General features: G+C 37.3%; 1 protein-coding gene and 1 long non-coding RNA gene across 2 annotated transcripts in view; one reads left to right on the forward strand and one right to left on the reverse strand.

The window, feature by feature from the left end:
• The window catches only part of LOC114047199, a 24,616-nt gene extending 19,810 nt beyond the window's left edge, over positions 1-4,806 (forward strand). The window contains exon 3 of the long non-coding RNA XR_003569588.1: positions 4,326-4,806. This is a non-coding gene — a long non-coding RNA (uncharacterized LOC114047199). The remainder of the gene's footprint in view (positions 1-4,325) is intronic.
• The window catches only part of MORC1 (MORC family CW-type zinc finger 1), a 201,072-nt gene that overhangs the window by 110,071 nt on the left and 78,027 nt on the right, over positions 1-12,974 (reverse strand). Inside the window, exons 12-14 of the mRNA XM_027867998.1 lie at positions 10,817-10,881; positions 7,126-7,269; positions 5,938-6,092 (exon numbers count right to left, since the gene is read on the reverse strand). Of these exons, the coding sequence (XP_027723799.1) occupies positions 5,938-6,092; positions 7,126-7,269; positions 10,817-10,881 (364 nt within the window). The remainder of the gene's footprint in view (positions 1-5,937; positions 6,093-7,125; positions 7,270-10,816; positions 10,882-12,974) is intronic.

The following is a 12,974-nucleotide window of genomic DNA, read 5'->3' on the forward strand; positions in this document are numbered from 1 at the left end:
TCTCTCTCTCTCTCTCTCTCTCTCTCTCTCTCTCTCTCTCTCTCTCTTTTTAGCTAGGAAATGGGGTTAAGTGACTTGCCCAGGGTCACACAGCTAGTAAGTGTTATGTGTCTGAGTCCAGATTTGAACTCAGGTCCTCCTGAATCCAGGGCTGGTGCTCTATCCACTGAGCCACCTAGCTGCCCCTCCTAGTTTTCTCTTATCCACAGTTGTTGTTTAGTCATTTTTCAGTCGTGTTTGATTCTCTCTGACCCCTTTTGGGTTTTCTTGGCAGAGATAATGGAGTAGTTTGCCATTTCCTTCTTCAGCTCATTTTACAGGATGAGGAAATTGAGGCAAACAGAGTTAAGTGACTTGTCCAAGCTCATACAACTCGTAAGTGTCTGAACCTGGATTTGAACTCATGGAGATGAGTCTTCCTGACTCTAGGCCTTGTCTTCCATCCACTGTACCACCTAGCTGCCCTTTTTATCCAGAATAAACATCCCCAATTCACTGAAGTGATCCTAACACAGAACAAACTTGAACTCTTCACTGTCCTCGCTGACCTCCTCTGGATTCTCTCCAGCTTATCAATATCCCTCTTAAAATGTGACACCCCAAATAGAAAACAATTCTCTGACCAGGGCAAGCTACTATAGTACTATTCTTTCCCTAATACTGATAACCCTCTTCCTGATGAATAATAAAATGATATTCATCTTCTTCATCATTATATTCTTACATGAAATTGAACTTGTAGTCCATTAAAAAAGACTTTTTCAAATAAAGTGCTGACTAATTATATCTCTTCTATCACTATGAATTTTTATGAACCTAATTGTAAGACTTTGCATTTATTCCCATTAAATTTCATCTTACTAGATTCAGCTCAATGTTCTAGGTTTTCAAGATTTTTTTGAATCTTGACTCTTTCTTGTAGATCTCTCTGAGATGTTACCTAAGTCTTTATCCAAGTAACTAATAAAAATTAAAAGCACTAGACCAACCACAGATCCCTAGGTCCTTCCCCTGGAGATCTGTTCAAAATTATAACAAATATTACTGACAACTATTTGGGTCCCATCATTCAACCTGTTTGAAACATATCTAACTGTATTATCTGTTGACATTCCTCTGACCTATCATCCTAACAATCTCATCATAAAAGGAAATAAAGCCTACATTATTATGAGCTGTTTTGGATGAAGCCCTCTTGTGTTAACTCTTTCTGTTCTTTGGGTTAACCTCTTCATTTTCTAGATGCTCACTAACTATCCTTTTAGTAACACATCCTAAAATTTTGCTAGGTATTGTTGTCAAACTCACTGGCCTCTAACCGAAAGACCTAGTTTTTTCTTTTAGTGAAAATAAGGACATCTGCCCTGCTCCAACCTCATGGTTCCTCTCTATTCCCCATCATGATAACATGACCTTTCAGGTATCACTGACAAGGGCTCAGTAAACACACCTGCCAGTTCTTTGAGTACCATGGAATGGAGCTCATCTGGACTTGCTCACTTGAACTCATCAAAGGCTTTCAGGTGCTATCTTCCAGTCACATTAGCTAAAAGAGCCCTGGCTCCAGAGTCACAGAACCTGGGGTCAAATCCTGTCTCTGCTTTGTTACCTGTGTGACCTAGACCACACTGGGGCTCACCTTCCTCAACTGTAAAATGAAGGAGTGGATTAGCTGGAACTCTGTGTTCCCCTTGGAACTCCAGAAATGATCCTATGATTCTATGAATTCCCTATTAGCCATTTTTTTCTTGTTCATTCTCTTGGCCAGAACAGAAACAACAGCTAAACAATATCTCTCTGGAACCATTTATCATCATCCTAACTAGCCTGTACAGAGATCCTATCCATTCTTTGATCCTTCTCTTTCCCCCCACTTAAGTTTAAAAAAAATTGTTTTCTTCAGCATGTTCTTTTGCCTAATTAAATAAATAAAATTAATAATTTCTCTCTTCTTGTACCTCTGAGCCCTCTCGGTTAAACCTTTACCCTCTGAATTTTTAAGCAAAATAACTCTTTTGATTTCTAGAAATTAACTGAATCACAAACCACTATGCACATTTTTAAAAGGCACAGCCTTTTTTTTTTAATTGGGGAAACCAGACAAAAAGTTAAAAATAATTATTTCCTCATCCAAACCTTAAAAAGAAAGAAATAAAGGCTCAATTCTGTCTTTTTTGCTTTGTCTTGGTTCTGCTTATTTAAGCTTGAGACTCTAGTTGTAAAGAAGCAAAAGAGAAGCTTTATACTTCCTCCTTCTTTTAGGTTACTTATTTGCTTTACTGTAATCACATCTACTTAAATCCAAACAATGTCAGAAATCAACTACCAAAGCAACTGTCTATAATTGGTTATTGGGTTATGTCCCTTTTAAAAAGATGTTTTATAAATACGCAAATATGTGTGTTTTATATACATGTACACATACACATACATATGAATAATAAATATTCCTGAATATTGGCAGAATTATTTTAATTTGCAAACACTATTGAACTACAATATCAGATTACTCTGAGAAACATGATGCTGACTGTACCCTAAACTTTGCCTCACTGCACCAGCCTAATTCAGCTCTATCTTGGAACAGTTCCATAACAAAGAAGTCCTATATAAATGCTCTGGCTCAAACTGAAATTTCATTTAGTGTTTCTTTCCTTCTGTCTCTCCCCACCCCTCCAACCAATGCCTAATAATCTCATTTCACTGTAATGGCACCAGGAGCTACAAAAACCCCAGGAAAAGGCAGTGAGGTGAGGTCAGACTTGGAGAAGAGAATGATGGTCAGATGAAGAAAAATGTTTCTGAGACAGCTAGCATCAACAGCGGCAGAAGTAAATGTAGATTTTTTAAGTGATACAAAGTCATTACCTCTACATTTCCCTTTCTGCTGATTTGATTCAAACCAGGACACAATTTTCCACAGAAGCAGATCAGATTTACAGCAAATACAAAGATTGCATCTTTTATTTATAAGGTAAAAATTCTACCCAAATACTTTTCATTATCTCCAGTATTAAAATTGTGTGGCCTGTAACACAGGCAGTGAGTATTAGTTACACATCACATATGCTCAGTTGTTTCTGTGGCCTTGTCCTGGGATATGATCACCTTACAGCTATTTATAGAGACCATTCATTCAACTCTCTACTACCTAGTTCAATTTGGATATTCAAGTCTTAAGGTTCTGCTGACATTGTAAGATGCAGGTATAAAGCAAGGTGGAAGCTCTCTCTTCCCTCCTTTCAGAGATAATATATGTAAACAACTTGCAAATCTTAAAGCATTATATAAATGTTAGCTAAGATTATTAATATTATTCCTTTCCCTCAACCTTCTTTAATAGGCCTTCCACCAATCTTCGACTAATCCCTTCATTCCCATTTCTAGGTGTGTCCTTTACTTACAAATTTATTTAATCAATCAATAAATTTTTATTAAGTGCCTACTATGTGCCAGGCACTAAGCTAGGGACTGACGATAAAAAGAATGTGATGAGTGGAAAGAAAAATTATAAGTCTGTCTAGTGATAAGAACTTAAAAAACATGAACTGGCTTTTTTGTTCTTTGAAAGATCACAAAGAACATTTTTAGGGAGATAAGTGAGAAGAAAAGTACAACAGAGGACATACATTAGGATGATAACTTGCTAATGGAGGAAGAGCTAAATGTCTATGGTGGCAGGGAAAGTTCTAGAGAGAAATCATCTTTACCAATGGAAATCAGCACCTTCAGCTCAGCTTAAGAATCTTAGAGAACAGCCTAAGGTTAAGGGACATGACAAAGGTCACATAGGCAGTATGTGTCGAGTCAGGAATTCCTGACTCCAAGGCTGGCTCTCTATGACTATGTGCCATGCCTCTTACCTACAGAGGAGAATGGTTAATTAGGAAGGGAATGGCATATATAAAGAGCAATGAGATATGGTTACAAAAATGGATACTTGGAGAAAGTAGCTACAAGTTAAGATTCAGTCTGTGTGACACTATTACGTACAGACAGGATAATGAAAATTTTAATGAGTTGGAATTTTTTTTTTTAAATTAAGTTTCCAGGGAGCTTTTGATGCTTAGTTATTTCCTAGGACATCCTTTTTATAAAAATGACAAGGGAAAAGATCATGTAGAAAATTCTTACCTATTTTTTCTTGTCTTCTCTTTCCTCTTAATGCCAAAAGGCCAAAGTGTAATTGTTGAGTTTATTCTAGTACCTTATTTATTCCTAAGTTTATATGTGTGTGTATATACATACATATATATATATATATATTTTTTTTTTTTCTTTTTCTCCACCTTGAATCTGCTGCCCTGCCTGGTTTCAACTCCAAGGAATAAGATGCCCCTCCCAGGATAAGCTCATCACGTCTAAACTCACCACCAGCTGTAAACTCAAGCCTTAATTGACACCACCTTCATCACCCTTTGGAGGGCTAGAGGACAGAATATCCAACTTCTCCCAATGCCTTCCTTTATAGTAGGCAGAAACTGGACTTTCACCTCACTTCATCTTGTATTTGCTGCCCTGCCTGGTTTCAACTCCATAGAAAACTTCACCTACTCTGGGTACCCCTTTGTGTCTTATCCCTTCCCCTGCCCCCACTTTCCTGCCTCCTTTTGTGTGTTGTCTCCACTTTAGGTAGTAAGCTCCTTGAGGGCAGGGACTGTCTTTTTGAATAACTGCTACCTAAAGTGTTTTATATTTCATGTCATTTCCAAGTTTGGTAAGTAAAACTGGTTTGTCCCCTTTCTTTTCTTCCCTTTGTCCAAACCCTACCCCAATTTGGCTGTTGATTTCTCTTTCTATATTTGTGCTCCCTTTTCCTCTCTGTTTCACTTCCTGAAAATACTCAAGGAACAAGCTCAGATAGATAATAATAAAGAAAAATAAGGTTTTAAAATGACAATTTTAAGTGACAATAAAAAAATCACATTTTAACTTCAAATTCTCAAAGACTGGAGTATAACATGTGCTCTTTATGCAAATATCTTGTGGTCTATTTCCTAGGGTCAATTAAGTCCCCTGCCAATAAAATTTTTGTGTTGTTTAAGCTCTGCATATGTACAAGCATTGGGAAATAAATCTTTTCTGTATATATGAGCCTTCTAGGTAAGTGAAGCTTACATGTGCATCAAATGTATGTAATTTTGTACAATTTTGAGTGAAATCCTCTTAAAGTTATTATCTACTTCCTGTCTTTTTAAGTATATTAGGCATGTTAAATTTTTTCTTTCAGCAAGTCCATCAATTATTGCCCTATACTGTAAGAAAGTACTGCCTACAGAGGCTATTATCTTACTCTATATGGTCCCAGACTGAAATGTTTTAATGGATCTTCCATTGTTTCCTTATATTACTTTTCTATTATTCAATCAGTGACAGCTATCACTTCTTCCTGTTTTCAGTATTATCCACCTGACTTCAAATGTGCTGCTTTTTGTAGCTCTTGTGGGTAAAGGGAAGTTTCTTTGGATGCTTTGAGGTATAGGAAAAGGTCACCTCAATTAATGAATTAATGGTCACCTGATTAAAGAAGTCCACAGTGGTGGTGCAAGCCTGAGGTCTTTGCTACTGGGGAGGCTGAGACTGGTGGATCACTTGAGCTCAGGAGTTCTGAGCTGCAGATGAAGCTACTTGGCTGTCCACCCTAAGTCTAGCACCAATGTATAAGAAGCCCCCTTAAGCAAAGCACAACCAGGTTGCCTAACAAGGGGCAAACTAGTCCAGGCTGAAATGGAGGTCAAAGTTCCTGTGCCAGTCAGTACTGAGAGATTAGCCTGTGAGTAGCCATTGCACTTCCAGACTGGGTGAGATGGAGGGCCTAATCTTAAAAAAAAAAAAAAAAAAGAAGTATGTGTGTGTGTGTGTGTGTGTGTGTGTGTAGACACATAGACACAAATCAGTCCTAATCTGAATGTCTTGATATAATAGTTAAATACTTACTGAATCCTGTGTCCTTCCAGTACTGTACCAAATAAAGCCCCATGACTTTAAGTAGGTGGTTATATTCTTTGATATTGAGGAATCCTTGTTTATTATGAGATGGTTCCATGACTTCCAAGGGTATATTAACAATTCCAACCACACCAGCACCAAGCCTAGAAAAAGAAATACATGAGTACAATTTTGTGAAATTTAGCTAATGAGAAGAATAATTTTCTACCTAAATTCTCCAGTGGCAAGCAAAACTGTACACTTTGTATGCTTAATCTAGGCCCTTGAGAAAACTTAAGAATTCACTTTGCAACTGAAAAAATCTGTTAACATGTCTACAGACAACCAAGAACTTAATATACAATCACAGTAAAAACACATCATCTTGAGATTTATGGGACCAAAGTCCTCTTTTTAAATAATTAGGAATTATTTTTCCATTTCACATATGGAGAAAACTTTTGGAATTAAAAACTAAGGTCATTATTTCCTCACAAAAAAAGCATTACAATTCTGCTAGGTATATGCCTAAACATAATCGTATATGTCTGTATCTGTATATTTTCTATATCCATGTCTACCTAATAGTCTCCTATAATATTTACATTTCCTCCTACAGAATGTAGGTTTCTTGAGGTGTACGGTCTATTTCATTTTTAATTTTATTTCCAGTACTTAATGGTGGTCGGTACATAGTAGTGCTTAATAAATGTTTGTTGATTGAGTTAAAACTGCTAGAATTAAAAAGCCATAAGAAAGGATTAGAATTGACCCTTCGAGAATCTTATGAGTTTGGGCAGCCCTCATAAAAGATATAAGCAGCCACCAGAAAGAAGAATGGCACAGGAAAACCACAATTTTCCTTTAGTAATTTAAAAAGGAAAGGGGGGATGGGCTTTTGCAAACAACACAGTAAGACAAAAGATACGATAGCAACAGCAAGTTGTTCATTAGAATGACTAGAGAAGAGCTTGTTTTTCTCCCTCCAACCCCCTTGGGATAATCCCATAAGTCCTGTCAATATAACATTAGGCAGATTTATGTTTGTGCATCGACAGGAAAGGTGAATAGATCTTTTGAGGGTGGTGAACACCTGCTACAATTATGATTAATCACTCCTCTAATTCCACCAATGCTTCCCTTGTTCTCTACTCCTTCCCCTCAACCCTCACCGTCTGAAAACAAAAACATACTTACAAAGACCCAGGCCTCAATTGTGGCCCCACTTTCTCATGCATTTTTATCAGGCGGCTATTACTGTAAATGAACATTCCATCTTGGCTTCTGTTTTCTATGTTCATTCCAAAGATCAGATAAAGCTTCTTGGGTTTTCTCAGTTCTCTAGAGTTATGTTTTCAAAGATATTTTAAAAATCCATGTTTATTAAAGCCATTATTAACTTATCTTTAAAAAAACAACCACCACCTTCCCCAAATGAGGTAATACAACACATCCCTGCTTTTCATAAAAACTATCCAGTACACTCGGATACCATCCTTAAGGTACCTGCATATTGTCCGTAAACAGTTGGGTAGCACTCTGATCAAGACAATGTTCCAAAACCATTCCAAAAGACCATGGAAAATGATGGAAAATGCTTTCCATCTCCAGAGAGAGAACTGAACTCTAACAGCATACTGAACCTACTTTTAAAATTTTATTTTTCTTGGGGTTTTTTGTGTGTTTTCTTTTACAACATGGCTAATATGGAAATATGTTTTGCATGGCTTCACATGTACAACTGAAATCATACTGCTTACTTTCTCAAACGGTTGGGAAAGGGAGGAAGGGAGAGAGACAATTTGGAACTCAAATTTTGAAAAAAAAAAGATTGTCTAAAAATTTTACATGTAATTGAGAAATATTTAATGAAATAAAAATATATTTAAAACATAGTTAGATAGCTAGATAGGTAAATAGATAAATAGAGAGCTAGAATAAATCTTGGAGGACCATGAATCCAATCCCCTACTTTAACTTTAAGGAAACTGAGTTCTGAGAGAGATTAAACGATTTGCCCAGGGATAATAAAAGCAACAGCACTCGGTGAGTCAAAAGAATCCTATATTCACTAAGTCCACAAGAGTTCTAAAACACTAACTTACTCATGTAAGTATTGATATATAAACATGGAGTAATGGTTAGGTTATTAAGTAATTTAGAAAGAATCACAGAATTGATTTCTGACCTGAAAGTTTCCTCTAGTTACCAGCTAGACCCTTGACTCCAATCATGGATACATTTTAAACACTCCTAACAGACAAGAATACATCTTGGTAAAGACCTCAACAAAAGAAGATTTTTTAGTCTCCCTTGGTAACCTTTTCTAGGATCTAAGGCTAATCAAGCATGTCAATAAGGACATAAGGATTTTTAACTCCTCTCACATCAGCTATATCACTGTTGTATTGGGTTTTAGTATAAATTTCCTTTAAGAATAATTAGTATTAAAACAGAAATTTCAATAGAAGAAAACTAAAGAAACTAACCCTGGTAATGCACACACACACAGACACACACCCTCTAGAATATCTCATAAATATAACACTAAAGATTAAACTGAAAATCACCTCTGCCTGCTTTCTTTTCAAAAAAGCAGCCACATATTGCAACAGCATCATATAATTAATGGGATTGATTAGAAAGCATCAAATGCTTCTCTGAGGAGCATAGTACACAGAGCACATCTTGGGGACAATATAGAAGGAACTCATGCGTGGAGCTGGAGTCTGGGTGCTGAACTGATTAGCCTCTGAGTTGCCTTTCAACTCAGAAGAGACTTGGAAAAAAAGGATATGGATTAATTTACATTTGCAACAGACTACTTATTAAATGAATGCACATATTAAGTTTCAGGTATACTGGCCACACTTTCAGCTTACAAGCCTCTTCAATGACTTGGATCATATCCTTCCATGAGACAAGAGGAGAGACCAATTCAGTAACTAACATAGAACACTGTGTTACCTGGGAGGAGATGCTCATACTAAAGAGTTGACCAGTATGCAAAATGTCTGTAGAAACTATTATGAGTTCATAACTTTCCTTCAAAATGAAAATGCATTTTGCTTTTGAAACAAATTCAAGCCAGCTGGCATTTTCAGATATAATGCACTGTACTTTAATAAAATAAAGGTTAGACCATCTATTATGCCCTGCATTAAGACCCCAAATAGTCATCATCAAGATTTTTCTTTCATATTCATCAAAATGAAGACTTTAAAGACCTCTTGCTTTCAAGAAAAATTTGTGTAGCATTTATTCAATATTTATTTCCCTGCGTGCATAGGTTACTACATTAGTTTATTTCTGAATTTGAGTTTCGCAGAAAGCAACAATCATATCACTTTGCTTGTCTGGTTCATAAAAGTATAATTGAAATTCAGTGGTTCTTATGTTTTGCCAGTATAGTTTCTCCACAATATCTTATGTTTCAAATTTTGTTTAAATAACATGAAGCAATCATTTCTAGCTATCCTTTAAACTACTGATCAAATCCATCTTGGAGATGCAAAAATTTGCTATTTTAATTTTGGGGTGTTGCACATTCTTAAACATTTAATAACGGTCAATCTATCTATTGGGCTGTACTCCATTCAGTGCTTAGCACAGTGCCTAGAATATTTGATTGATTAACTGATTAAGATTGCAAGGTCCTAGAGGGCAGAAACTGCTTTTTTTTTTTTAAATGAACTATAGAGGGGCAGCTAGGTGGTACAGTGGATAGAGCAATGGCCCTGGAGTCAGGAGGACCTGAGTTTAAATTTGGCCTCAGACACTTATTAGCTGTGTGACTTAACCCCAGTTGCCTGCAAACAAACAAATAAAGAAAGAATTGTAGGTTTTTTTTGCATGATACTAAAAGATATATTTGCATGATACTACAAGATTCAGAGACAAGGGAAGCAATGCACTAATTTGATGATAGAAAATCGAACATGTGGACATCATTGTATCAACCAGACATCCAAATGTTGGCAGAATTAATAACTTTTTAGCCATTCAGAGGAAGCTGGTAGTGCAGTGAATAAAACTCTGGGCCCACAGTCAAGAAGACCTGAATTCAAAACAGACATCAGACACTTATTATCTGTGTGACCCTAGGCAAGTCACTTAACTTCTGTCTGCCTCGGTTTCCTCATCTAAAACAGAGATCGTAGTAGTACCTATCTTCCAGGGTTGTCATAAGGATCAAATGAGACAATAATCATAAAGTGCTTAGCACAGCGCCTGGCATATAGCTGGCGCTTAATAAGTGCTTATTCCCTTCCCATTCAGGAGTTTTGGCATCATTGTAGACAATACATGTATAATTCTCCTTGTACACTGCAATAAGTTGTTCTTTGAAAAGATCCATGACTTCATCAATGTGAGTGCTCTTTCCACTGATCCAGATGACAATCTCTCTATGCCCCAGTGAGTTTCTGTGCCTTAAACCCTCCCCATTGCCCTCCCCCTCCCAATCTTCGCCTCCAAATCATTCCCTGGTGGCAGAACTTACTGAGGCTGGTCCTGAAACCACCAGTTGTGTGCAGACACACCCTTCTATCCTTTCTAGCTTTTTAGGCCCTGTCAGAGTCCACACACACACACACACACACACACACACACACACACATCCCACTGGCAGACCCTTTAAGAGCCCAGGTGCACCTCATCACCACAGTGGTATAGAGTAGGAGACACTTACATAGAATTCACATGTGAGCAGGCATTTTATAAATGCTTTTCAGTGATCACACTGTTGGGGAAACATAACCAAGCTACATATAATATGATGAGCTATTCTGGGCAGCAAGTGGGAGAAAGCATCACAATAAGAATTTCACCAGTCTATTAGAGAACCAAATATGACTTCCAATAATGCACAGACAGACAGACACCTTACTTTTCTTTCTCCTTAAGCATCTTCTGCTTTACTTCTGCATCTTCCAAAGCTTTCTTTAACATATCCTACAAAAGAGCAATTCTATTTGAGGAAGTGAAAAGGGATGAATAGAATAATAATAATAAATAATAGTATCATAGCTCATATTCCTACTTAGCTTTAAAGTTTGCAAAGAGCTTTATAAAATATCATCTCCATTGATTTTCACAAGCCTAACAGAGAGATGCTATTCCAGAGGTTCCCAAACTTATTTGGCCTACCATTCCCTTTTCAAAAAAAATTTCTGTGTCCCCCTAGAAATCTACTTTAACTCTTTAATTTTTTTTGAAATTTGTGTCATTTCAAAAAATATATTTTTAAATGACGCATCTTAAATTTAATAATTTCTTGTAAATTTGTGGTTTTTTTCCTGCATTGAAATTTTGATGATGCAATACTGCATCATGTAACTGCAGAGTATTATATTGTAAATAAGTCATTACATGTACATATTCCTGCAGATGCATACTGGACTTCCCGCCAATACATAACATGCTTACCTGCCAACACCTGCCTGTTAAGACCTGTCAATGGACTTGATCACTGATAGGTTGTAACCCGAATTTTTTGTGTTTATTTGGAAAATAATATAATTACTATGACTTTAACTCTATAACTCAACAGATGAAAACCAACAGTTTTTCAAAATATTCTTATCTTCTTTCTTTACGCTTCCACCACCTCCTTATTTTTATTCAACGCCCCACAATTGCACCTGAGGCTACTACTGCCCCCCCATCATTCCAATGCCCCCTAGGGGGTGGTATTGCCCCTTCCATTTTACAGATAACCAAGCTGAGGCTGATAGAAATTAACTACATTTGCCTCAGGTTTCCCCATCTGTAAAATGGGGGTAATAATAGCACCTACCTCTCAGGGTTGCTGTATAAATGTTAGTTATTATTAAGGAAGGTAGGGTATCATGGATCAGAGTTCAAGTTTCAGCCCTACTATTTATTACCAGAGTAAACTTGGACTAATCACTTAACCTCTTGGAATATCAATTTTCTAATCTGTAAAATAAGAGAGCTGGACTAAATTATCTCTGAAGTCCCTGATAACTGTGCAGGAAGTCTATGACCTTCCCACCCTTTCAGTATATGGGCACTTCTCACCTATGCTTCCATAACCTCTTGGTCACTAGACCACTTGTTTTCAGTCCTTTTCCCTGTTACTATGACCTAAACACTATACTAAAAATCATCTTCTCTTCTGCTATTTACATCTACAGGACAAAATCTCTTTCCCCTGTTTTAGGGACAAATCCTCTAATCAAAAGAGGTAACAAGGGAATAACTGATTTGCCCTCACTGAAGAAAAGCCCAGGGACCTGGGTTGGAATTGGGGGGAAGGAAGCAGCCCCCTTGATAGGCAGACTATCTCTTGGGCATTCCTCTGGTCCGGGCTGGGGAATCTGTGGCCTCCAGGTTACATGTGGCCTTCTAGCCACACTTGAGGACCTAGAGAAACACGTGTGGTCTGGAGGATGCAGGTTACCCACCCCTGCTCTAGTCCATTGTAAAGGGAATAAAACCCCTGGAATGACTGGTGAATTTGATACTTCAGACTAAACCACAGCTTACATGCCTAGAGGAATTAAGTAGATGTGCAAAATGGAGAGCCCATCCACTTTGCTATCTTCTCCTATGTTGTGGAAATTAACAAAGCGTACAGGAGCAACAAAGGGAAAAGTGGTCAAAGATGGCACTTCTGCTCCCAGGCCCCCATCACTGTGCACCTCTCCTTTTGTGCTAATAGCCTCCAGGGAACAGAACAGAATGGCAGTGACTAGTGGTGGAGGAGAAAAAGCAAGAGAAAGAGGCATTTGGCCATCCAAACACAGGCTGCTTCTCTGGCTTCTAGAATAAATGAAGCATGGGGAATTGGATTTTTTAGAAACAAAATAAAAAGGTTACATCAAAAAAATCAATAATAATAAGGGAGTTTTACCTTTAACCTTAAAGAAGGAAAGAAAAAAAGGAGAGTATTTGAGGAAAGCCACCTGTAAATGTAGCTGTAGGGCATTCATAAGATCTCCTCTTCCATCTCCTCTCCTGCTTATTACAGTGAAGTACCATCTCTTTTTACCAAAAATTTATATCTTTCCCTTGTCAGTTTA

Source organism: Vombatus ursinus, unplaced genomic scaffold (genome assembly GCF_900497805.2).
Source record: "Vombatus ursinus unplaced genomic scaffold, bare-nosed wombat genome assembly UNPS02001419.1, whole genome shotgun sequence".
Lineage (NCBI taxonomy): Eukaryota > Metazoa > Chordata > Mammalia > Diprotodontia > Vombatidae > Vombatus > Vombatus ursinus.